General features: G+C 53.0%; 3 protein-coding genes across 3 annotated transcripts; 2 read left to right on the plus strand and 1 right to left on the minus strand.

Annotated features, from left to right (window-relative positions):
• Positions 1 to 2,917: 2,917 nt before the first annotated feature.
• J4E84_005856 (uncharacterized protein) lies at positions 2,918 to 4,063 on the minus strand (the record flags this gene model as incomplete). Its single annotated transcript, XM_049388448.1, has 1 exon — positions 2,918 to 4,063. One exon carries the CDS (start codon positions 4,061 to 4,063, stop codon positions 2,918 to 2,920), a length of 1,146 nt encoding a protein of 381 aa, XP_049243993.1.
• A 2,341-nt stretch (positions 4,064 to 6,404) lies between these two features.
• Positions 6,405 to 7,945, plus strand: J4E84_005857 (uncharacterized protein; the record flags this gene model as incomplete). Its single annotated transcript, XM_049388449.1, has 2 exons — positions 6,405 to 6,633; positions 6,687 to 7,945. 2 exons carry the CDS (start codon positions 6,405 to 6,407, stop codon positions 7,943 to 7,945), a joined length of 1,488 nt encoding a protein of 495 aa, XP_049243994.1.
• A 3,228-nt stretch (positions 7,946 to 11,173) lies between these two features.
• J4E84_005858 (uncharacterized protein) lies at positions 11,174 to 11,890 on the plus strand (the record flags this gene model as incomplete). The annotated part of the gene is made up of 1 exon (XM_049388450.1): positions 11,174 to 11,890. The coding sequence occupies one exon, from the start codon at positions 11,174 to 11,176 to the stop codon at positions 11,888 to 11,890; it is 717 nt and encodes a 238-aa protein (XP_049243995.1).
• Between the last annotated feature and the right edge of the window lie 15,088 nt (positions 11,891 to 26,978).

Consider the following 26,978-nt stretch of genomic DNA (forward strand, 5'->3'; position numbering starts at 1 on the left):
GTTTCGAGACTTCAAGCTCCAGAGGCGTATTTTTAGCACGCCTTACATTGCTAGCGGTGCGGATCGGAACGACAACTGGAACCTTAACACGAGGATGGTAGCCAACTACCGCCTTGGTATTTGCAGCGTCGCGATCCCATTGGGTGGACCTAGGCGAACAGCTAAGCATCCAACGGGTGGCCTCGCATCGTATTTTCGCCTTCGTTTTCTAGTTCTGGAACAGCTGGATGTGCTTTTTGAACTTCATGCTTGTAACTGCCTGGCTGACTCATTGTACCAAGCTTTTTGTCTTGACAGTTGCTTTTGCATACTTCGCGTGGCAAAGGGTCCATCAACCAAACTTCTATCGTGTCGGTACCGAAAAAACAGAAACGAAACAATTTCTGCTCCGGTAGTGGACTCGATTACCTAAAGCAACTTTCGCATTCGGTGGTAGATCTGCGAAACGTCAAAAAATATTCCCGAGGCCAAGTACGGAAGCCAAGATGGCCGAAAGTTTCCGAGCCGGTGAACGTGGAGACCACGAAGACGGTTTGTACTGGGGAGTCAGCTAAGCTCAGTCCTGCGGTTTCTGTGGAGTATTGAGGCTCACGAGATGCGTCTATCAACTTTACCCTATCTGGAGGTGTAACGCGAATAGCGATGGGAGTGGAGTTGTGGAGTCGGCAAAGCTTTTGTGGGTATGTGGAGTTGACTGTCAAGGCATCCCTGGTGGGCGCCTGGCAAAGAACGTCGGCATGTGTATAGTCAACAATTGACTTCGCTTGACCTTGGCTGTGAAGGCACGTATTCACCAGCTTGGCACTGACAGACTCGCGAAATCGATAACGACAAGGTACTGTGCTGACTGAGCTCCGCAGCAAGGCTTCCATGCGCTTGACTCGTCGAGGTATGCACTGGACCCCAGTTCAGTCATCAGCCACTCAGACCGCATGCTTACATGTCTACCCACTGACAGGGAAAAGCCTGACCCAGCGGGTCGTGTTGATCTCCTAAATCACGAGTGTGAGCATCCAGGCAGCAATAAGTCCAAGACATTGACCGACTCTTCGCTCGTGATGCAATGCTTCATCAAGCCACAACGATACTTCGCGATCGGTACCATCGCCCCGAGGTCGTATCACGCTGACTGCTGTCTCACTGGTACCTGGACTGGAACATGAGCTTTCGCGTCGAATTTATTGCTCCACCCAGTGTCTTGGAGGAAGGCAATGCTGATACGAGCACGGAGGCTCAGCACAATTCCTCGCGGCAGCCTGACATGGCACTTCAACGTACTCCAGAAATTCAGGGATCATAGAGACGTCTCTGTCCCTGACCGAGTTCTGCGCCAGCGCATGTAAGTTCCGCCTACGTCCGTACCTACTCCGGAGTAGACACCACCACCACGATCATTTCATCGCCCACACTCAACACATGCACTTAGTCACAACTCTAGCAGTACATCAGCAACTCTAGAACTCTATTCTCAAAATCAGACGCCAGAGCACTCCATCTCCCCATAACGCCCCCACAGACCCCAAACTCCAAACCCCCCACACCAGAACACCATGACAAAACCGCCATCATCGCAATCTCAACCGTAGACCCAAAGTCCATCCGTAGAACTTGGAACTAGCCACCACGTGCTCACACCCGCAATAGTGTGACAATCTCCCGTCGCATTCGCTTCCCAAAAGCCCATCTAGAACACCCTTCTGAGCATGCGCTTCGGTGACTACTCCGCATACTCCGCGACTCTTACACACACGTGCGCCTCCGCAAGGCTTGCAGACCCTAAAGCCAGACCCTAACGACGCAGCATTGAGCCTCAACCGAACCGTCGAGATTAGTTAGTTAAAGTTGACATGATTCAAGGTTTGCAAAGGTGCCATGTAGCGCCGAGAGTGGCGCCGTGGGCGACTATCGAGTCAAGCATTTGGGGTTGAGATAGTATCTTCTACTACTTGAACTCTAATCACCCATCGCCACGTGCAGACTACGGGACGGAAAGTTTGTTCGTTGGAAGACTGGTTACCCGCTTAGTTGAAGGAGTGATGTGGACCGCCGGTGGTGTTGGTATGTTGGTTACGATAGCGGCGGCCGCGTGCCATGTGGAAGCCACGGCGGTTAGGTTAGGGTATGGGCTATTGTGTGTGTGTGTGTGGAGGGGGTCGGCGAATGAAGGTGGCGTGTCAAACGCCGAAGAGGGGAGAGGGGGTTTCTGGGGGCAGTATGTTCGAGTAGGGGGTAAGGGTGAGAGAAGACTCCAGGAGATGGAATGTACTGATGCGATCGAACGATAGCGATGTTCTAGTATGTAGTTCTCAATTTCTTCACAACTTGTTTTATTCCTATCTAGACATACAGCTGCAATCCACATGTCCCAAACATCCTCTGCGAACACCTCCTACCACAGCTCCTAAACCCTGCCCGCTCCAAGCTGTCGCATGCGTACAGCAGGAGCATCACATAACTCCCGGCAATATCGTAGTGTCCCAGCACACGACATTACTCTCGTACTCACACACCCTGCATTTCCGACCCTCTGCACCAAAGATAGCATCCAATATCCCATACAGCCAAGAATCCCGCATGCTGCAGGGTCCCAACAAGCCTCGGAAGCGCCATCATGCAGCGTATGCGTGATGGTTGCGAAGGGAGGTGGTACATGTACACCAGAAATGGCTGGGCGAGAATGGATATCCCGAGTTGATGCAGGCCAAGTGTTTGTACGAGGTTTGAGGCTCTTTGATCCCGATGGGAGGGTAAGTGGATGGCGATGTGGGATGGGTGGTTGTGGACTTGCTCGGGATGGAGATGGTTATATGGGAGATACGGTGGCTTTGGTGGTTTGAAGGGGTTGGGCCTGTCGGATAATGTCGAAGACGAGGATGGAAGGCGAAGGCGTTGGGTTCATTGCGTCCATCATCCCAACTCAACTCTGCATCTCCCAAACCAGCGTCTCTCGGCCTTCAAACTGCATCAGCGTCCACGCGTTCTTACCCCCAAAAGCCTGCGCGCTCATTGCGAACCAGTCGTCCTCTTCGCCGTCCACCCCATCCCCGCCTTCCATATCCACATCTACATCCGTATCTTGCGTCCCATTAACCTTCTTCTCTCTCCTCTTAAACCCCTCCCTCCTCACCAGCAGAAAAAGATCGCGCATAAACGCCGGTCCCATAAACCCCCTCCACCTAACCGTAACCATACTCCTCTCCCCAACGCCTCTCCCCAGATCAGGCACTTCATACCGCGACAAATGCGGGTTTATATCATCTTCCGCCTCGACCCTCGGCGACCCCAACTGAAGCATATGAATCCACTCCAGCAACCCCATCGCCTCATCCTCATCATAAACATCCTCCAGCCCCTTAACACTAACCCTAGGCACGCGCACCCCACCCAACCTCCTCTCCTCAGGCCTCACATCACACACCCTCGGCGCATGCTTCTGTATCAACTCCCTCCCCTCCCCCAGCGCCTCCCTACTCGTGGGACTCGCATTCCAGAACAACCACGTCAAACTCTTATCCAACACATTCCTCGCCGCCCACTCCAACCTCCCAAACCCTTTTTTCCCATGCCTCATACTGGCTCCACGTAAATCATATTCCACAACCCACAGCTGTTTCTGGTGTTTCCTGCCCCCGTCTTCAACGGGTACGCCCTGTAACCCGCAGCGCTCGTACGACGGGCGCGTAAGCTCCATACGCAACACACCGTTGTACAATTCGAATCGATCGTCCAATAACGGTCGCCCTTCGCTCAGCATCATGATGTTGCCGGACTTGATATACGTGGTAAGGAAGTCGGCTTCGAGGATGTCGGAGAGTGACATGTGGACGTGGGCGTATTGGGTGAGGGCGGGGCTGTCGGCGCGGTGGAGTTCGTGGCTTATGAGGGAGTAGATTTCTGAGGGTAGGATGAGGGAGAGCGTGTGGCTGTATTTTTGCGCAGAGAAGGCGGAGAAGGGTTTCTTTTTTGTCGAGACATTGGAAGGGTCGATGTAGCTGGGGAGGAGGCTGTGAGAGAAGAAGATTTTTGTGTCGGGGGCGGAGGAGGGGCGGTGGATGTCGAGCATCGTGGGGTTGTATGAGGGGAGCGCGCGCAAGAGTGGGTGTGAAGGAGTGGTGGTGGTGTTGGAGTTGCGCGAAAGATGCGGGCGGGCCGAACTTTTGTCGCGTGGGGTTTCGGCAGGACGCGTTGCGCGGGCCTATGACGCATGGGTTGGCGCGTTGACATGTGAGCCATAATTTGTGGAATCGCAAACATCATCATTGGATTCACAGGGTGTATTTAGATTACTATGCATGTCTGATTCAATTAGACTACATCTGTGACTGACGTGTACGGGCAAGTCTTGCGCATGAACAGGCACCTACGCACGAGAGCGCATATAATGCAGGCTTTCGAATACATTTGCACCACGATAAGGTCGAGCAAGTCAGATCAAGGAACAAAATAGTTGCTAATGTATTCGAAGCGGCAAGCGAGACGTAGATTAGTAGGATGCTGACACGAAGCGTAAAGAATAGCCATTCCGAAGATAAATGCAATCTTGACACAGTAGTCTGTTACAAAAGAACCCAGTGTACATGACCCATTGATGTATTGTGTAGGGCCCATAAGAGATCCGCAGATGAGAGATCTACAATGTGCGTGTTGGGTGACAAAAAGTGTACTGACCCCACCGTGTTCTCAGGGTCTGGAAGGCGGAAAGCAATCTGAGTGGATGGTGCATGAGATGCGTTAGATGAAATTGCGACATGTGTACGTGAGGAGAAGTTTATTTCCATTAAACGTCTTTGCTGTTGTTGCGGTAGAAGACGGGTAATGGTAGAAGTATGATCGTGTAAGATCGCCGTTCATTCATGAAGATCGCGTCGGACGTTTCGTAGATCGCTTCTTTGCGATTAAGCGAACAGCTGCCTTTTGAGTTGGTCGCGGCTTGCCGATATGGTGCTCCGGTCTGAACCTAGTGATAGCACAGATGGAGCACGGTTTGCCAAACTGCTCCTTGCGGGCATTGTGAAACTCTCGAGTACGGTAGAGTTGTAGGGCCAGCGCTTCCACGTCAACGCGCAAGACCCACACTGAGCCGGGATTGCCTCTGATGTGGTGGGAGGCGAGAACAGTGGCGGCGGAGATGTGGTATTGCATCTGCACTTCATCGACTGTCTATGCATATTTGTCAGTTCATGCTGTCAAAAGTGGAGAGGATTACTGGGATGAACGCACTAAGGTCTGACGGTAGAAGCACCCTTCACAAGCCGTAATGATACGTTTGACAAGTGGAAAAGGATAGGTGTCTAATGCCGCAAAGCAGTAGATGCACCTCCGTGGGGCGTGTTGCAGCCATAGTCGACGATAAACGATATGACTCATATCTGGATGGACGGCACCGTACCTATCCAGTTGGGCGAATGGCAGATTGAATATGTTGCATTGTCGAACGAGATGCGAGCAGTACCCTTCCACGAACTCATTACATCGTCTGGATGTGCGCGACAGGGCATTGAATGGATGTGGAAGTACATGGAGAGAGAAGATATCGGCAGCCCAGCGATGACTGTCTGCACCTTGAGTCAAGTCTTCTTCGTCCTTGATGCTCCGCTTTTGCTTCTCCGACACGTCGTATCTACTCTGAGCCTCAGTGAGACCCGGCAGCCGACTGCATGGGTGAATGAGGTAGGACAGTATCTGGTCCACAATCTCGACAGGCAGCGTTTCCAACTTGCTCAACTTGACGTGGGAAGATGAAGGTATGACGTTGCTGTATTGCAGTGGATTGGGCAATGCGACTGCTCCGCGGTGACGAATTTTAGGCGAGGCTGGAATTGGATGTGGTGGCACAAGATTCTCGTGACTATCAACCAGCAACCGTCCAGTAGTAGGAAGCGAAGAAGGGACCAGCCCTGAGGCGACGGTAGTCATTGAAGCCATGAAGAGGAGAAATAATGAGCGACAGAATGGAAACGAGCAGACTCTTCACCTTGGTTATAGAACAGGCCGTGAACCTTATACAGGACAAAGGTCAAAAAGTGACGAGTAGAAGCATGCAGGACAGCGGAGCTTCCCACCAACGAGGGGAGAAGTGTGCAGAAAGCTGCATTGCTGCTGCTGTGATTCGTCTGTTGGTCGAGAATCCCGGGCAGCTGTGTAGCAGTGTGCAGCTCATGCACATATTTTCGATACTGCATACTGATATATGCTGAGATTGGCGAAGAAGAAGACGACAAGTCGTAGTGCATGTGCACCCAAGTAGTCCGGGTGGATAGCAGACTAGCAAACCGATGCGGCCATCTCCGCCCGGCCCCTTATCGCCTAGCGTCATGTATCATCAACTTACCCGACGGACCACCTTTCGCTCTGTCTGAGACTCGTAACACTGGCCGACAGCGAGAAGCGCGGGAGACAACACCATGGCTGCCCATCCCGACGAGGGACCCGCCGTCGCCCAGCACCCCGCTCCGCCCCCCGCTGGCGCTATCAAGGCCGACCCAGGAGCGGGAGGCGCAACCAAGCCCCGGAACGAGGACGCGCCCGCGCCTGCGCCCGATCAGGATGAAGAGGATGGCGGCGCGTGGGACCAGGCCTCCCTGTACGAGGAGATTCTAGACGAAGTGGAAGCCTTTGAGTACTCGGACGATGGTGAGTCTGGCCACTATGCGCCTTCCACTTCCACCACCATTGACACCCCATAGGCGTAGACACGTGCACCGCCGACGAGGCCCGTCGCTTGCGCCAGCGGCTCCATGAGATTGGCGCGAGCGCATTCGTCATGGAGAACATCACGAGCGAGAAGATGACAGCGCGCAAGCTGTGCACTGCCTTTGGCGTCAAGATTCCCAAGTTTCTCGAAGAAGCGCCCGACGAGAGCTTCTACCAGCTGCTGGGGCTGGCCATCAACCGCGAGCTGAACAAGCGGCCGCGGCTGGCCCAGTACAAGACCATCGACGACGCTGCGAAACTGCTGCGCGAGCGCAAGAACATCATGGTCATCACGGGCGCCGGCATATCGACGAGTCTTGGCATACCCGACTTCCGCTCCAAGAACACGGGCTTCTACTCGCGGCTGCGCGAGATGGGCTACGACGAGCCCGAGGAGGTCTTTGACATCCACAACTTCGACGAGAACCCCCGCACCTTCTACGCGCTCGCCGGCGACATCATACCCGATCTCGAAAAGTGGACGCCCACGCACGAGTTCATCCGCCTGCTGCAGGACAAGGAGAAGCTGCTCACCAACTACACACAGAACATTGACAATGTGGAGGCGCACGCGGGCATACGCAAGGAGAAGCTCATCCAGTGCCACGGCTCCTGGGCGACGGCGACATGTCGGAAGTGCAAGTTCAAGGTCCCCGGCGAAGACATCTTCGACTGTGTGCGCGCGCAAAAGCCCGCCGAGTGCAAGCGCTGCAAAGACGAAATCGCCGCCCAGCCCAGTAAGAAGCGCAAGCGGACCTCCAACGGCAACGGCGCCCGCAAGAAGCGCTCGAGCGACGAAGACTCAGAGTCCGACGGCGCCTTCGACATCCCCCAGCCCGGCATCATGAAACCCGACATCACCTTCTTCGGCGAAGCCCTGCCCAACGATTTCTTCGACCGCCTCAAGGACGTCGACAAAGACAAAGTCGACCTCGTCATCGTCATGGGCACCTCGATGAAAGTCGCACCCGTATCCGAAATCCCGAATTTCCTCCCCCGCGACATACCGCAGATCTACATCTCGCGCGATCCCATCCACCACATCAATTTCGACATCAACCTCCTCGGCGACTGCGACGTCGTGGTTGCGGAGTTGGCGCGCAGGGCGGGGTGGACGCTGGAACACAAGATGATACCCGAGGGGCAGACGACGGAGGTGGAATTGACGGATGAGGTGGATCACATTTCTACGGTCAAGGTTCATGTTCCTGTTATGACTACCACGAATGGTCATATCAATGAGCAGGCATGAAAACGATGATAAGGCGTTTCAGCATATACACATATCGATGGCGTTGCAAGGGTGTTTATATGGATATCGGTTTCGGCCGCATGGACGGCGACCCCGTAGGATGGGCTCAAGATTCATAACATGGAGTTTCGAATAGGCTTAGGGCGTTTGTGGTATGGATATGAGAGGAGAGGGATGAAGTGGCGGCATCAGAGATACCATGGAAAGACCCCACCTTTACATTGGGGGAGCATTAGTTGCAGTCTCCGTGTGATTACATTTGCTTTTCCTTCCAGAGCTGCATATAGATTCCCTTTCGAAAAATCCGATCCAATGACAACTTGAACTCAGATGCATTTTTCCACGTCATCCTCAGCATTATGGCGACTGAACAAGGGTCAATTGGTTTGGTAACAGCGTGAAATTTCGTAGTGCGATAACAAGTGAGTTTAAAAGATGTGAGCTTCTCAGGTTGTAATGTTACTCTCGCACGAGACATGACGCAGTCCGAGGTAGCACCGTGCGGCGTGGACTTCGTGCTAGCCCTCACGCGCCTCCCCCTTGCTGAACATCCACTGTCAACCTCACCCCATCTCGACATTGCGGCACTTCCATGATGGTACATCAGCAGAGAGCCTTGCGAAGTCGACAACGCCGTCGCATCATAGCGAACGCGCTGCTCTCCCCAACGTCATCGGACCCCTCCATCCACGCCTACAGACGACCGCGAAAACCTCAATATCACGATATGCGGCCATGAAGCTACTCAGACGGTGCTCGTTATAACTGCGCCGACGATGGCAATTGAGAAGTTTGCGAAGCCTGCGGAGCCTGCAGAGCCTGCACAGCGATTCTGTATTGCTTTACGCCGTAGACTGCAGAGACAATACCGGCGATCAGGCCTAGCGGGTGTCAGCTTCACGCACGCGACACATCCACATAGTGGACAGAGCTCATGGAGATGCATACTCAGGAATCCGAATAGGGCTGTCAAGAAAAGTCCTAAGGCAGCTATGGCAAGGGTGTTCCTTTCACGCGCATGCCTGTCGAACCATGCCACGATGCTGTTTGCTGCTGGCGGATTCTTTACTATGCTCAACAACGTTACCAAACGATCGCCCAAGTATTTGTACTCAAACTCCTCTGGCAACTGACGGACACGGCCCTCGTGGAGCTTAGCTTGCGGATCAAAATCGTATTTGTCGATGAAATTGTCGAGCGACTGAATTGACCGCTTGTCGTTCGGGAAGAGAAGATATTGTATGGAGTCGAGGGCTTCCAACAAGAGCTGTGGTGGCAAAGTTCCTCTGCGCAATGTAAGCGCTGCAGAAAGACACGCGTGTTGGGATGAGTTACTTCTCTAGACTTTCTCGAAACCCCATGTCAACGTCCTCGTCACGCGAGCGGTAGAGGTGCGCCTTCAGGAAACCAACCTGACGAAACACGTGAAGGATGCCACGGCCTGAATCATATACGAGGTGTTCGGCCAGGTTGTCGGTCGGTCGCAGCCTCACTCTGTACCGTTCCTTCAACTTCCAAGCTTTCAGCCTGCGTCGCTGTGCCAGGGCGCTCTGGCTCTCTTGGCGGACTTTCCGGCTCTGGACAGGTGGGGGGAAGCAGCGCTTGACGAATTTGGCGAAAGGTTGCTGCTCTCCCCAACATCGAGGAACGAAGTCGCCCACCTTGCGACCTTCCGGCAAGTATTGCTTAGAGGCACAATCAATCATTATTGATGCCTGTAGCAAGACTCGTACTGCGTGCTCCCGCGCCTCGGTACTAACATCCGCGGCAAAAAGGCCACTGAAATTTGCCTTACTTTGCGACGCATCGCGGATCAGGCTGTCGAAGAATGAGACCACCTCTCCGTGACTCGAATACGCCGGCTTCGCAACATTGACCACATAATCGCCGGACGATCCTTTGAATAGCATCGAATAGTAGCTGAAAAACATCGCATACCTCCCCGGTTCCTCCGCAGCGTCGTCACTGAGGAATCTGTCCGCAATGACTTTCTTTTCGGCTTCCGTTGGCGGCTCCATGCTGGCCTGACATACCACATCCAAACTGCATCAGAAGCTGCCCACCTTATACATCTGAAGCTTTTGCCCTGTCTGCCTGACAACACACTATGCATCTGGGTGCTCTGCCAGTCTGTCAGGGGCTGTGTTGAACGCCATCACCTATCAGCTGATGCGTGACCCCTGCTCTTCGACGTCATAAGACTACACCCGGCTGCCCGCCAGGCTTGCTTGCGACGGCACGCTGCGCCATCCCATCATCTACCGTTCTCCTGCATGCATTCGGTGGATTGGTGTCTTCGGATGCGCTCGAGTCACAGCCTCATCTCATTAGCGACCTTTCCCCCGTGCCAGACTCCGCGCAGACTACGGGCGGACTCTTCAAAGCTGTACAAGAACCCGAGTTGAATACCGTACGTCTTCTCACAAGGAAGCTCTCGTACATGTGGCGATGGCTACATCAACCTCGCTCTCACCAGGCTCGTCTGCGAGGACATCTATGTCGGCACCTGGGCAGCATAGGCAAGCTCTTTAACTACTATCGCAGGTCAAATAGGGCTCTGCTGATGAGAACAGGGCCTCTACACCAGACACCACACTTATGCCGATCACGCGTGCTCCTCCATTACCCCCTCATAATCAAGCTCCATACACAACTGGAGCTCAAGTCGATCATCCCTCACCTGCGGTCGCGTTCTCATCGATGGGTCCGCCCCCTACCCCGCCTCCTAACCAAATTGCCCATCCGCCCACGGCCGATCCTCTCAGAGACCCCAAACCGCTCTTGGGATGCAAGCTTCAGTCAACTGTATATGAGTACAAGCATTGCCCACGCAGCGCTCAACATTGCGCTGCTGCTCTGCATGTGCTGGATAGCTTTGGAAATGCCATGTACAATACAAAGCAAAGCTGGATGACGAAGACACTGAGGAAAGCAAGACTTTGCGACTTCGCTGGATTGGTAACCTTTACATTCGCGATGTGCGGAATCGCAAGTGCACCACCGGAACCTTCCATTGTAGTGTCGTGCCCAAACAAACTACTTCGTCGGGTAGAGAGAGAACTGCAGAGTCGCCATATGAAGAATCAGTACGCCGTCGGCGTTACATCCGGTCCCGCATTCACACTTTACTATTGCGGCAGAGATGATCCTGCGTTCAGATTAAGATGGTGCAGGAGCACTGTCTCTCTCACCGGGCCTGAGCAGTCTCTCTCTCTATGCGGAACCCGCATGTCGTCTGCCCAACACACTCGCTCTCTATATTCAGGCGAAGCAACAATAGCGTGTCTCCTCGAAATCAAAGGCGACCTATATGCTCTCGGTCCAGCCCATCTTTTCACGGAGAAGACCGCCGCCAAGTCTCAAGAGCAGCTGCTAGCCGAGCTGCTACAAATGGACGAAGATGATGATGATGACATCGCTTTCGACGACCACGACGATGAAAGCGATGAGGGCTATGTTTTACCCAATGGCATCACATCTGAGGAAGATACAATCAACAGTAACACCACAATACCCAGTGATCCTTCCCCTCCATTATCAAAGGTCGTCGACGATTCAAGTAACGACGAAGGAGCCCTCGAACACCTGATAATAATATATCCTGGCCCAGAAGACCTCCACAAAGATAATACGGACGGTGATTGGGCGGTCACACATATCCAGAAGCATCAACAACAGCTACCGAATCTGTACCTGCCTGAGGGACAGCAAGCTTTTAGGCTTCGACACATTGTAGACGTCTCCAGCGAGCCTTCAGGAGACGACACACAACTCATGTCCGAGAAATCTGTTCATATACTCACTTCCTCGTCGACAAAGCATGGCATGCTCCTCCCAGGATATGCGAACATATCTGGCCTGAGCGGACGCGGACATTGCAGCGTACATATTGTGTCGATGGCTGGCTCTGATGGTAACATTTCTCCTCAGGCTAGGCTTATTTAATTGGCTAACTTCATCTTACAGGTATCGAGGCGGGCGACTCGGGTTCTCTGGTTGTCGATGCTCAAACTTCCGTGGCGTATGGACATGTCGTGGCTACAAGTCCCCAAGGCGATGTATATGTCGTGCCTCTCTACACCACGATTCGCCAGCTAAAGGCATTCTTCGAGACCGCCAACGTCCGTTTGCCCGAACCTCTACATCTGTTGTCGCAGATTGCATTACACTACGTTACCACGAAGCAGTTCAGTCAAGCTGAAGAAGCTATCAACGCGTTGACCCATCTTGTGCAGAATGTTTGCAGTTCGCATCAGTGGGAGCGATTGGCATACTGGATCAAGACTTCCACGGCACGAACCAGCCTGCTGAATATTTGGGATGAGAGGCTGATGCAGGTATTTGTGAGTCTACCTCAGCCAATATCTGTAGAATTGCATCTAACGAACTCACAGCCCGACAGTCTTGAGAATCGTGGCGCTAAAAAGTGGCTGACGGCGACGTATGCTTTTCGGGAGCGGTTCCGAGCGGAAAACCTCAGTGTGCACGAGTACCGTTTTCGGCCTCATCACAGGTCCTTCAATGACTTTGCGTCAGCAGTACTCCCGCAGTTGTTGGAAGAAATTAACGCGCCCTACAACACGACCTCGCGGATGTGTCGACATACTCACGATGGCGTTTACGTGGTCAGCTTGCTACTAGTCTACAATCATGGCAATGGATATTCCAACTCCGGCTTCATCACCACGATCATCTGCGGATTATTATCTCTATTAGAGAATACCCCCCTCAACCGATATGCACGCAGGTCTGAGCTACCTCGCCGACTTCAATTTGCGAGATACCCTACTGGGCTGCAATACCTAACAATGACCTCTCCGGCATTCGACATACATACATGCTTGATGGTGGCGTGCTCAAGAGCCAGCCTGCAGTGCACCAAATCTATGCAGTTCAATGAGCGGCTTGGATGTCTTGAGCCGCTTGTAAAAGGTGGGCTCGCATCTGTATACCGTGCGACTCCATGGCGTGCAGATATAGACGGGAAGCGCATGTTTGCGGTGAAGAAAATGTTGAAAAGTACCACCACGATTCTCCGATGGTTGAACGAAGAGAGGATTCTCAAGAAACTCCAGACATTCAATGACCCGCATATCGTCGAACTACTGGACTCCTATTGTACCTTGGACAGCTACGTACTCGTTTTCCCACTTGCGAACAGCAACATCGATGGGCTCATGGAGCGTGATCTCTCTTCTTCCAACATTGAGCCTACGGCGGCCTGGGTGGTGGAACAGATGGCGGGCTTGGTCAACGCGCTCCAATACCTTCACACTGGAGACGACAAGAGTATATCGTATGGGAGACATGGCGACATAAAGCCCGAGAACATCTTATGGTATGCCACTGGCGAGGAAGGGCCGCCTTTTTCAGGAATACTGAAAATCACCGATTTCGGGCGCTCCGAATTTTCTTCAATGAGTCGAAGACGACTGAGCATTCACAAGGCTCTTTATGAAGGGGAACCCCCTTGTTACCTTGGTCCTTCAGCGCGTCAATATGCTGCTCCTGAATCCGAGATCTCTACAAGCGACCGTTCTGTTCGATCAGCATCCTCTGACATCTTCAGTCTTGGCTGTGTATATCTGGAAATGGTTGTTTGGCTTATTATGGGCACAGAGGCAAGAACACAATTGCACCAAAGCTTACGCTCTGACGTTCCGGGACGTGGAACGTCTTTCTGGCATCTGGACGTAACAGCACATGAGCTTTCGTTCATCCTGAAGCCTTCGATCGAGGAGTATCTAAAGAGGCTATTGGAACTTACGAAAGATAACGCAACTTTAAGGGATACTGTCTACCTTCTCGTTTACGGTGGTGCATTAGATCCGAGTCCTCACAAGCGTCCGACGGCAAAGAAAATGGGTGAACAAATCATTGCCTATAAGACGGGAAACTCACAGGCTTCAGCAGAACTCATTGAAAGTCCTGTGTGGACACGAGTTTGGATCCACCCATGCAACTTCAGTTCGCAATCCCGTCGACCATGGGAACAGCAGGATACTTCGTCCACGTTGGTCTGTGAGACACTATGTCTTCATTATACCGACATGGCGAATGATGAAGCACTCCACGAACAAGAGGCCCTGAAGGATTCAGAGCAATTTGAGGACACAGATGACGAATCGCAGCCAGCTGGATGCAACGGCGATCTAGACTGCGGCAGTGACCGCGTCCTCGGCCCGAAGCGACAATGCCCTTACTGCACTCTCGAAGCTCGGCCTGCTGCTCTCAAAGCTCATGTCAGGGCTGCCCACCGCAATCGCCAAATCCATGAATGTCCACAGTGTAATGAGTTATTCAAAGACACGAAGCATCTCACGCAGCATCAACGACAGCTAGGACCTGTGTGTGCAAGCGCCTCGATTTTTGATGGAGAAGACATGTTCTGTAGGGAACAACTACCCTCACGGCAGCTGACCCGGACTGATAGCGCAACATGTTTACGTGACCAGTATGTTCTAGGCGACAATTCTTCTGGTCGATCGCGAACGATTGAAACTGAATACCTTCCCCAGATGCGCAGCGGTGGAGCGGTGTCTAGTCATCATCACAACGATGCCGGCGGATCTTACGTGAGGTATTGACGTCTGGACTTTTTCTTTCCCCTTTCAAATGATACCCAGTCGAATTTTAAAGATTTGGCTCTGCTTGGGCCATCAAAGTAGGAGGTGTTGCTTGCTCTTCATGGGTGATTATGTCTTGCAGGAGATTCCCATGGGCTCTATTTTCTGCCATACCGTTTTATGGCTGTAGCAGGGATTTCTCAATTTCCTTTGACTTGGTGGCCAAAGTATAAATGACGAAATTAGTGCCTTGTCATGATGCTCAAATACTATTGTCCCAGCCCTACGCATCATGCTACAACTAGTGAGGCCACGCGTCGCAAGTCAAGTGTAGGGGAACATTGAAAGCCAAACATGTCTTGAATACAAGAACTCGAATATCATATTAGTCGTCTCAGTCGCGGCTTCTGCATGATATGTTTTGTGTCTACCTACCGCCATCGGACGTCACTGTCTTTACCATTCTCTATACACTCAATGCTTCATTTCACATCTCTTTCTTTCCTCATCGAGACAAAAGTTCCATTTTCATGCACGTGTCTAGTCTCGCTCACTCTATTGTTCGCATTCGACGTCACTGATTGTACGTCACAAGACTGACAGTCACTACGCGCTCTCAATTCTACTCCCCGTCACCATCAATCTACAGAAGTTTCCTTTGCCGGTTTACCGCTGTTCTCACTTCGTAAGCCAATCAGGACCTCGTCGTCGTAATGCGCGCTTTTGGTCCGTGCTTCTTGTTGTTTTCGCGCTCCCAAAGCCGCCTTCACTTGCGCCTTCACCTCACCAGATCAGGCCATATCACACGCCTAGAACGTTCTCCAGGCAACAATATGCTCACAGACTACGTCAGTCACCTGGTATTCAGACGCGCTAGCGCCGACTGCCGGTGATCTGCCGGCTCACCCTCTGTCTATATAAACCCCCCATCCCCTCGCCTCTCTCCCTCTTACTCCCCACTCGCTCAATCCCCCAACAACTCAAGTTTACTATCTCCAACAAACTTCAGTGTCATAGCCGCATTTGTCCAAGTAATTACTTCCTTTCCCTTCCTTCACTTCACTTCAGTCTTAGCTAACATTTTCAGACATCGGCCTTTACTCATGATGTATGACATCATCTATCAACAATCATCATGAGTAACACCAACATCAACCCTTCCTCACTCGACTGTCGACAGTCAACATGACTTCACTTCACTTCCAACTTTCAGCCTCGCCTTCAACATCACCGCCTCGCATGCCTCACACCTACCCGCCTCGGTCCAACTTACCTACCTCACTTCGATTCGACCTTCAACTATCTTGACACCCATATCAACTTCGGTCTACTCTACTACCACATCGAACTCGCATCGTCTTACTACATCGGCTCATTGCCTCTACTCATCGACATGCACCCTCACCGACGGCACCGCGGCACAGGCACCAACCTCTCTGGCACCGGCTCGATTCTCCCTTGACTGTCGACAGTCTCACGCCACCCCCGATCGTATGCGCGTCGCGAAAGTCAAGTTGTGGCACAGGGATGCAGGCCAGGCTGCATGGTCGGCCCTTGAGTTGGTAGCGGTTTGGATCAGAAGGACTGGCAAGAGCGGAGGATCAGTGGTGTTGGGTTCAGTCACTGTCACTGTTGGACACTTTCACATTGGATGTTGATGCCATCTCGAGAGTGCCTCGAGACAACAAGGTTGGAGGACAGACGGTCAATGGCGCTTGCGCTACACTGGGCCTCTTGTTGTTCTCTTGGGTGTCTTCGGACCCCAGGATGGTTGATCATCTTATCGGAACCAGATGGCGGCTTCTTCGGAAGTTCAGGTCAATTCTGGTGATGATAGTGGAGTGTCGGCATGTTCGACGAGCACTGTTCTTGACATCGCTGCTAGTGAGCCCTGGTTTGGTGGATGGTTGGACTTGATGGATTTGGTGGTGGTGGTTGGATGGTGCAAGGACTTGGTGGTGTTTGGATATCTTCTTGGTTGGCTGGACAAAACATGGACTTCTTGTATGGGTCTCAACTTCAGGGTTTCAACGGTGGTGGTGGTTGAGCTTAGCTGGCATTCTTGGGTTCTCAATCAACCAACTTTGTCATTACATCTTTTTCCCTTCTTGACTTCTTAACTTCGTGACTTCTTACCTTCTTACCTTCTTGCCTTTATATCTTCTACCTTATGCATTCTATATTGCCTTTGCCTACAACACATTTTCAAGATTTTCGTAATGCTACCTTCTAAGACCCTAGCATTCCTCGCTATTAAACTCTAAAGTTGATATTTTAGTAAACATCCTAGGCAAAGACGTGCGCGACATTTCTCTTAACCTTGCTTAAGTAGCATTCTTCTGTAGAAGAAGAGAATATAAGCGCTACACTGCAGGTAAAACTGCTACAGCACGCACATATGCAAAGCAGGAGATACATACTAAGCAACTAATGCGCGCATTGCACCTTCCACTATCACTTCTCCCTTCTACCTCGCTAGTCCATACTTATGCTCTCTCTTCCCCTTCTTCCTCGCCGCCCTCTCACACAAGCCATATACTCCGTACCCCGCGCTACCAACTCACCCATCCCTATCGCCTTCCACTCCTCCTCCAACGCCTTCTCCGCATACGCCATTCTACTCTCTTCTGAGCGCATACTACCCGGCGTCTTCTTCTTTTCCTTCTCCTTCCCCAGCACCTCCCCATCCCCATTGCGCGACGCATCCGAACACACATACCACCCCACAGTAGGCTCGTACGTGATACCCAAATGTCTAACAATACGGTCGTGTTTCGCGCGGCGATTGCGCATATAGCTTTCGTCGCGCGCTGCGTCGCCGAGTCGCGTTCTTACGTACGCGGCGCGGGCGCGGAGGTCGGGGGCGGAGAGCATGATGCATGCGGCGCCCATGATGGGGTAGGGTGCTGTTACCAAAGGCGGAAGATCAAGGTTTAATGGCGATGGGGTGAATAAGTCAAGTTTAGAGAGCTGTGTGGATTGCATGGCTTGTGTCATTGTCTGGCCGGTATATCAGCACTATCGCACATATATGTAGAAGCGTCTGAGGTCCCCAAAGCGTACATACCATCTTCTCATACTCCTTCTTATCGCATGCCAGACAACACGCTATGGTCTTGTAGAGACACGCTTTTCTTTGCGTCTTCTTCTTGCAGAAGTAACACATATCGCCTAGCCATTTCCGGCGGCACGTGTAGATACGCGTTTTCTTCGGTAGGACGATGTCGGCATGGCGTTTGAGCAGGTTGCGCGCATATTCTTCGACGATGGCGTTGAGGTGTTTGTTTGTTGCGGCGAGGGTGTTGAGCGGGTAGGTGGGGAGGGTGGGGTTGAGGTTGGGTTCTGTGTAGGAGAGGATGGTGAAGAGGATTTCGGGTGGGAGGGTGTCGAGGTTGGCCATGTTGGGTGATATTGCGCGACGACTTCGGTGGGGGGGAGTTTCTGGTGTTGCGATGATGCGACTCGAGGCGGCTTTAAGCGGCGGCTTTAAGCTAGTGGGCGTCTTGTCGCGCGATGCGTGTCGTGAGGCGCGTCTCAATTACCTCTTAGCATCTACCGATGTTTGCGAGCTCATCAATGGAGAGAAGGTCGCTTTAGCATGAGTTTGTGATCACTGTCGCCGTCTTCTTTTCACTTGATGTTCATGTGCTGCGGATACATGCCACACACGCACTGAAGCTTGGCCGAGCGCGAACCACCCAGAAGTACGGTCGGACTCACCTGGACGTCGTCTATCACTGTCTCAGCGAGAACTGGTCAATGAGCTTCATTGAGATCATTGGAAGATGAAAGAACTGTCGATGTATAGATAGAGAAAGGCTGTGAAGCTAGTGAGTTCCATTGCCAACTTTCCCTCATCCCAGTCTCATTCTTTTGTTGGATTGTTTGGAATCTGCCGTCTTCAACTTCATCCGCTGATTGATGCCAGTTGCCAAACATGTCAGCTCGTCACGATCGATTATGTCACACACGTATACCCTCTCAGCCCACCCGACGATCACCCGTACGAGATTTAGCGCCACCCACGAGCTTGGACATAACGAGAGTGTGCTCGAACAGACGGAACTCTAGCGAGTTTGACCGTGCTCGTATAGCCTTACCCGCTGACTGCGGTTATGGGACAATGCGGCTTTGGGCTGCAACATGAGAACGACGCCGCGCTAAGGCAAAATAGGCAGGAATCAGTGCTCGGATCAAGACGAGTAAGATTACATGAAGGAAGGGAATATCCAATCAAGGCTCTGCGCAGTCGTACTGCTAATGCTGCATGCAAGGAGCTCCGTCTCAGGCACGCACGTCGGCAAAGGTAGGCGGAAGGCATGCCTCCAGCTTACTAGCCAGCCCGCAGTATTGGAAGCGAAGCCCTACAGTCTGATCAATGCGGCTCACCGTCTGGAGTACAGGAGCCGACTGGGCTACTGGCAACTAGTTCGATGGTAGGGCAGAGCACCGCCGCTTTATCTTCGATATACCCTGTTATAACCCTCTCAGCTCGTACAATGGAGAGCCACACGGCCCTGCCATCCCACGCGACAGCCAATCCAGACACGAGTTACATCATTCGCGGGATGGAGGCATGTACCCTCTTCACCACGTTGATGGTCGGGATTGGTAGAGGTGCTCGTCCCCATCTCTGGTTCTCTATTGGCTCATCTCATCTTCAGCCCTTGTGCCACGAGATATGATTAACATGCATCCTGCATTAGTGATTGGATCTGCTCAGCCCGAGCAACGGTCTCATCGTCGGTCCACCAAAACAGGTGGGCCTTAGGTGGGCCAACCGAGTAGTCACAGAAGCAGGCTAGGTACCAAACCGCTGGGAACTGCACGGAGCCTCCCTTCGCGGCTCGGCTCATCGTCCTTCGATCAGGACGCTGCCGAGTTTCAAGACGGCTTTGCTAGACATAGGAGACAATCTTGAGCTGGTGGACCGTCGAGGTGTGTGACAAGAAGCGGTAAGTTCCTGGGTGCTCGACCAATCAGAAGACCGCCCAGCCCCAAGTCTGCCTTCGCCCTTTCGCGCAGACTACTCATGTGCGCAAAGGCTGTCTCGATTCGATTTGCCACATATCGGTAGCTACGCGACGCGAAAAGGGCCGACTCCCTTCCTCGAGAACCTATGCCTCCACCCTAGCGTTCCCGCGGGACCAGACCCGCTGGCTATCGTGAGTCAGACGCAAGTGGTTTGATTGAACAAGTCCTCGAAAACGAATGCCAGAAATTGCGTGTAACACGCCCCTTCTGGACGCGGCCCGCATGCTTCTTCGGGGGCACAGGGCACAGGGTACCGGGGTGCCTGAGGCAACCGGATTCGTGAGGATGAAGGGGAACAGCTAACAGAAGGACTCCCAGTGGACGTGTCCGCCTCTTCTTAAATCACACTCGTGCCCGCCTCCACTCATTCACTTCCGCTTCTCATGCTCACACTCCAAGTTGCCATCAGACTCCTTCATCATCTATCTTTATCTAACATCGAACTGACCCGCCACGCATCAGGTGACTGGACCAAAACTCATCCACGTCTCACACGCCCCTGTACCTGATCGCATCCTTCAGCCGCAATCTCTCGATCTAGGCTATCCCTTCCCTTCCTCGACTCCGCTTTCAGTAGTCACTCGCTACACACAACGTCTTCACGCACCCGACTAGTCCACTCAAGACAATATGAGCGGATCACAGCGTCGCTCTGGCGGTAGTTCCAACGGGTCAGGCCGTAACGGCGGTGGTGGCCGCAGCGGCAGCTCTCGTGGTCACTCACACACGAACGTAAGATTGTTTCATTGCATGCGTTGAACTCGCCGCTAACGAGACGCAGTCTACCTCGGGAGGAGGCGCATCTACTCCATCTACACAAAGCAACGGCTACGATCCACGAAACGATTCCGTATACGCACAAGTGCAACGATCATCATGGTCCTACCACGCATACCCAAACGGCGGAACAAGCAGCCAAGCTCCATACAGCGCACCTCCCCCTCAAAGACCTCAAGTTCAACAACCTCGCGCCTACAATAACCTAAGTCAATTTGAGACGGGTCACTCATCCTCTCATCTGTACGTTCCCCCTCACCGAACGTCCGAGAGCGACTATTACTCGTCACCGGCACCTCACACCTCTTCGTCGGCGGAGCGCCGTGCGCAGTCGGACCAGTACCAGCCTCCCATTGGTGGTTATCCTTCCGCTCAAACTGCGCCTCAACGTTCCGCGCCCTACGACGCTGTCGGCTACGTCAGACGTGATGGAGCGGTATACGATGGGGATGAAGTGTATGAGGAATACAGGCCGTACGACCCATACGCTCATCAACGTGGGCAGCAACAATATAACGGAAATAACTGAACATCACGTTGAATGACAACACGACGGTACGATACAGATGAGAAGAGAATTGGTTTCCTTATATTTATGTCTATGGTTGTTGAGGGCGAGTGGGGGCCGACCGGCTGAGGTTCCAGCCCCAGGCGTCAAATTTTCGGCAGTCATCTTGGGTTCACCTCAGCCTACTATCTCAGCACTTGGTGTATCATTTCTCACGCATGATGATGTTGGAGGATTTTCAGTCCAGCCTCGTTGGCTGGTGGGCTTTGTTGCCTTCAGCTCGTGATTACCCTTCTATCTAGACTGTCTGGCACAGTCGTTGTCTCATTGTACTCGTACACAATTTTGGAGCGCATTGGCAGGCAGGTAGTTTTGGAGTTTGGTATGCAATCTCAAATTTAAAGCTTCTCGGAGTCAACTTCGATTTCTGCTCTTACCGCTGTGGATGTGCTGGTGTTCTTCCACACCCATCTCTATTCCGAACGACTTCCGAGCCTCGGTTGAGCCGCATGCTGCTCACAAAGTTGCCCGTCCGCGAGGTTGACACGTCTACTACTCACCGGAATGCCAATCTCGCTCCTCGCAGCGTCGCTTACACTCACCGGAATTTAGTCGCCGAGCAGGACACGGTGACCGGAAATGCATGCATGAGGATAGTGAGACATGCTGCTGATCTAGGTTTGGAGGCAATAACAGGAGATGAGGACCGTCGTGCGTTGGAGCTCTTACAGCCAGTCGGTCGTGGGAGGACTCGAGCGCTTATGCAATGAGGCATCAAGTCCTCCGTGAAGGCGTCGATGGGACGCGCGAGCAGAAGTTGAGGACTCGTTCAGCTCATCTCACGGTTGATTTGAGTTCATCGCGATTGACCAAGGACGTGTGAGTCTGTAGACATTCGTGTTGTCGTTCTGCATGGCGACGATCATACTGCAGGGTTTTCCTGTGCTATAGCTGCGGAGCATTTGAGCTGTCGGCAGGTGAGTGCTTAAAGTTTGTGAGTGCATCGCTCTCACCGTTCAGAAGTGGTGGGACTGTTCCAGTCGCGCCCAGGGTAGAGGCATGCCATGCAGCCAGCAGAGTTAGCGACAAGGCCGTAAGCCGAATCAAGCTTCGATGCGGCTATGAGGCTACAAGTCAACCGGACCTGAGTACATGAAGGGCACACTTGTCATGGGCGCTTAATGCCAGTCGGAGAGAGCGTCGTGTGGTGCGAGCCACCAGTCATTGGCACTTTGAGAGGCGCGCACGAAGGGCACGGCGAAGGGCACGGTGGATGCTTCGATGCGGGTGACACGGTTGGAGGACGGTCCGCTAGAACGGGGCGTAAGCTTCAGACCCCGTCCCAATTGATGCGGCTCTAGTTGGAATTGAACCTGCTCCAGCAGGGTCGTGCCTGTTAGATATCTGTCAGATGCATACGCTATACGGTAGGCCGGACCCATTTCCGGGTCGAAGGTGCGATTGCATCCATGGATCGATTGGGTCTTGACGGTGCGATATCGAGGTCGAGAAACCTGTCGGTCAGATCCGAAATTTCTGCATGCTTATCGCGCATTGTGCCTGCACATAGACATTGTATGACGAAATTGGTTGCTGCGGCCGTTGGCTCCGGCTGACTCGACCTCGGGAGCGAGATGAGACGGAGCGGGAAGTGACGTGATCTTGGCACCTGGGCAAGCGATTGGCACGGAACGCATCGCACTAGCGCGCGTCAAAACGTGTCCCCATGTTCCCCCGCTTTTGACGTGCCAAGGTTGGAACGTCGTAGCAAAAGAGCTCTCGCGATCTCGTCTTCAATTCGGCATCTTTTGCGAGCTTTGCTTCATCTTTCGGTTTGGAGGACTTTGCGCGCTAACAGTGTGCAGTCGGGCAGCAATGGAAGGCATCTGGAGGCCGCCCGCAACACGCGTAAGATACCACCCCGGCATTGCCTAAATATCGTTAGGGCTGGAGCTCGATTTGGGTTGGCTCTCCTGCATGCGGATGGGGGAATCGCTACCGTGCAAGTAGATGCATACCGCACTGATCGCTCTAGAACTTGTCATGGACTGCAACTGGAGGGGGGAACGCTCGTGCCGTCTGCCTCTTTCTAGCTGACTCGCACCCTCGCCTCTTCGCCCAGCCGTCCATGCTTGGTGTTGAGCACGACGTGTCGCTTGGAGATCACACCGAAGTTTTGTGAAGCGCCGTTTCGATGATTGGCGCCTCGATCTATACCCAAAGTGTGCGAAATGGAAAGATGCTGGTTCGCTGGGGGCCTGATGCGTCGGCATCATTGGTGACCGAGCGTGTAGTACGTATTCCCGATGTCTGAGATCTGTTGAGACTACAGGCTCGTCTGGCGATTATCAAAGCCGGTAGACTCACCGGTCGGCAGTCGCTGGAGCACCCACAATGTGGCTCAGACTCCTTCTCGAGGCAGACTCCCAGGCGGATTCTGAAGATTCTGCCCTGTAGTGCTCTCTTGAATTGGCAATCCGTCGGCCCCATCGTTGCGGCTGTGCTGTTGAGAGAAAACATTTTCTAACGCCGATATATCTGAAGCTATGCCTCTAACTTTCTTGACGATGTTTGCGCATTCAGAACCCCGATGTCATCCCCCGTTGTTTTTGCGAACAGAGCCGCATTTTTACCGATCCGCTTTCGATGGCCAATCAACCCCCACGCCCGCCACGGAAACTGGCTCACAACACAGCATGTTCCTCCCGGACTCCCGAATTGGCCAGTGAACAACATGTCAAAGTAGCCGGCACACTTCTTCCGGAACGCATGGTCTATCGCCCGCCGCCGGTGTCCAGGGATAGCCCCGCTTCACTTCCTTAGCGCCATCCTTGTTGCCCGTCTCTTGTTCTGGGTTGCGGTGAGGGCAAAGCCCTTTTCGACTATGACCGACAACCCTAATCCTCCACATCGGAACCGACGCTTGGCATCGCCTTTGTCGACGCGGCCAATGGGCCTCCGCCAGCTGGACGGGTCGAGACATCCAAGGGCCTCAGGCAACAAGAATAGATGAGCGTTTCATCTGTACCCAATAGCTCGATGCCGACAGCATCGGAGCTAGGGCGCGCTCCAGTCTTGGCCGTTGCTTGAGTTGTCCACACACTCGCACACATACATTACAGTTCAGGGCTTCTTAGTGCGACGCAGAGTCCTCCAGACCTCTCGCCTTCTTTTGACCTTTCGAGATCGAGGCCGCTGCCAGCGACATGGTGTATCGGGCTCCTAGATTGTCCTTCCAATGGCATCGAGCTTTCGGGTTGGAGGCATTCGTCGCGCCGCCGGTTCATAACGCGCAGTCCTGGTGGGAATCAGCAGTCCTCAAGGAACTTACACGATTCCTCCTGGCCATGACGTCTGCATGTACTTGGACTCAATAAAGTCCTTCAGTATTGCGGATGCTCTTTGCCACATAATTTCGAGATCACCCTCGCATTCCGAATATGCTCGTTCACATCGAGGCAAAACGTCGCTGGAGCATTACGTACGTGAGTCTAAGAACCCATCAGTGGCTGTTGTTTCAGCCGAAGTGTACTGTACTGATCGAGTTCAGCATCTCGACATCTCGGCATAGCTTGGCTGACAAAACAACGACGCCAAGCACATGTTCATGTGCTTGCACCCGCTCCATCACCGCCGTGCCAGTCAACGACGCCAAAGGCTTATCAATTCCTAGCCATCCAAGGGACCCTAGCGGAGACTATACACCTGCTCGTCGCAGTCACACTGTTTCCAGGTGCCGAACGTTCTTACGAAAGTTCCGTCGGCTCACGATACGATCTTGTCGGATGGATGCCCAACAGTATGCGGAAGTCGCTCACGAGGAAGCTCCACCACCTTATGGATATCCGTACGGACATGAACTACCTGCGACGCCGCTCCACGAACTTTCAGATAGGCTTATGCTCGCCCCAGAGCTTGAAGGAGACCATTCGTTTGCTGAGCTAGCAGGCCTCGAGGAGCAACCCAACGACGATGCTCTCGACCTTGAATTGAGTCCAGTGTCGTCAGATCTGAGCGAGAAAGACGATCACGGTGCGGCCGCCGTGCCACAGTCACCCCTTACTGTCGAAGCGACGATGTTACTCTGGAACTTGAACACCCAGTACCACTTTGCTCCAGCGCCCAGTATGACCAGTGGGAAGCAATCTCACAAGTCGTCGTCATCTTCGTCGCCTATATCGCCTGTCACGCCCAACATGCACGGCATTTGGACCGCCCAGCTCCGTTCACATGCCGATCGCACGGCTAGTATCGTATCGCCACTCGAAGGTTTCCCGCCCAGCGACATCGATTGGCCAGGTTCAATTCAGATGAACACAGACCGGGGTAATCATTCGCACCCCACACTTCCTTTGGCGTTGGCGGCGAGTCCCGTGGAGTCTTTCCGCGATGTCGCACAGCAACAAGCAAAACGCCTTGAAGTTCGACATGGTGATTACCTGGGATCTTCGGCATCGTTCGACGATACAAACACTGAGTCGCATATCCCCGTCTTCTCATCACCAATCGCGTTAGACCACTCCTTGCTAGAGCTGCGTTCGCAGTGGCATGACACGACTGGTCTTCGCTTCGGCACTTATGAACGCTCCGATGATCAGGGATGGCAATTCTGTGGCGGGTATGAACGACATACTACCAATGATGAACACATCAAACGTCCGGAATCTGCCGCTGATCAACCGGGATCCCTAGAGTACGCTGATCGCTTCGGAGGAAGCCAGGGATCGTCGACCAACTACATTGAGCTGGAAGATCATCAAGACCCTCAGTTCTGCGAAGCGCCGGAACAAAATCAAGTCAATCCTCCTCTAGCGCACTGTGATCAATGCGGCAAATCATTTCGTGGCAGGTAAGCTTTGCCATCTCCGAACATACGCATGCGTAGGCATTGACTTGACTTTAGGTATCGGAAAGGCAACCTACGACGGCATAAGATTGCCTTCCATAGCCCGCTTGCTCTCGTCGTCGGATCCGCATGTCGCGTTTGCAATCGGGCTTACAAGCGGGCGGATGCGACCCGTAAACACGAGTGGAAAACGCACCGTATCCCGGATGCTATGCCGAAAAAGCGAGTGAAACAGTTGCGCCAGTCGCGACAATGATGATCGACCGCAACGATGGATACTTTGCAGTGCAGATCGAGAGCTGAAGTCTCTCCCACCCTGGTGGTATGAACAGCCGCTTGCGGCATCTTCTCTTTTCCCTCTTCGGGGCGCACTGGTTGTTCTCTTATTGCGCTGGGGCGCTCTTAATGTAATTCAGCGCATATGCGCGTCTTTAACTTCATGGCTAGAAGTGTAATGATCAAAATGTGTATCAGGATGCACGCGACCAATCATCTGGCCACTGTGACATCCCAATCTGACGTGCCAGTGAGGAGTCTGGAGCCCAGTAGGGGCCCCATACCTAGTAGTCCAAGATCTGGGGTAGGCCAACGCGGACAACGGAGATAACGATTGAAGAAGCATGCGGCTCTGCGGAGTTATCTACCATTGCGGTTAAAGCCAACACAACGAAGAATGGCGTGAGCTCGATTAGGCGTCCCATCTACCATGTCGGGTACCAGATGCAGGTGTTAAAGCAGCGCGCTCGTCATCCGACACGGTAGGTAACGTCTCGCAGCAGTCCCACGTGGCGGCGCTTGCAGACCCTCGCCCTTCGAGCCCCGTGAGCCCAGCTTCGCCAGTGAGACCAACAAAGCTTCGCCAGTTGATGGTCTTTCGGTACTAGGGCGCATCAGATGACTGCCATTTGCCACTTGCGCTGCGGTGCCGTTGTATCCGTGGCCGTGCATGCCCAAGAGGGCGCAAACGAGAGATCACATGTACCGTCTATACCGCGTTGCAGGGTTCTGGTTGATTTATTTTTGCGTCTTCCCCGTCATCTGAGTTCAGTCGGTCCGGTACAGTACCCGTCGTTAATCAATGGTATACACAGCTAGTCCGATAGGCTACTGGTGCGCAAAGCCTGAGCCGGCTCTTGAGGCTGATATTTTCCCGACTCCTTGGGACGGGGAGCTGTCAGAAGTGCGATTACCAAAATAAACGTCTTGCTTCGTACTGATTATGCCAACGCATCCACCGCTTCCAAATCGCCATCAATCGCCATAGCGGATGATACGTATATGCCACAGGTGAAGCTTTCACCG

Source organism: Alternaria hordeiaustralica, assembly GCF_023758085.1.
Source record: "Alternaria hordeiaustralica strain BMP 2776 chromosome Unknown scaffold_10, whole genome shotgun sequence".
In the NCBI taxonomy this organism is placed as follows: Eukaryota; Fungi; Ascomycota; class Dothideomycetes; order Pleosporales; family Pleosporaceae; genus Alternaria; species Alternaria hordeiaustralica.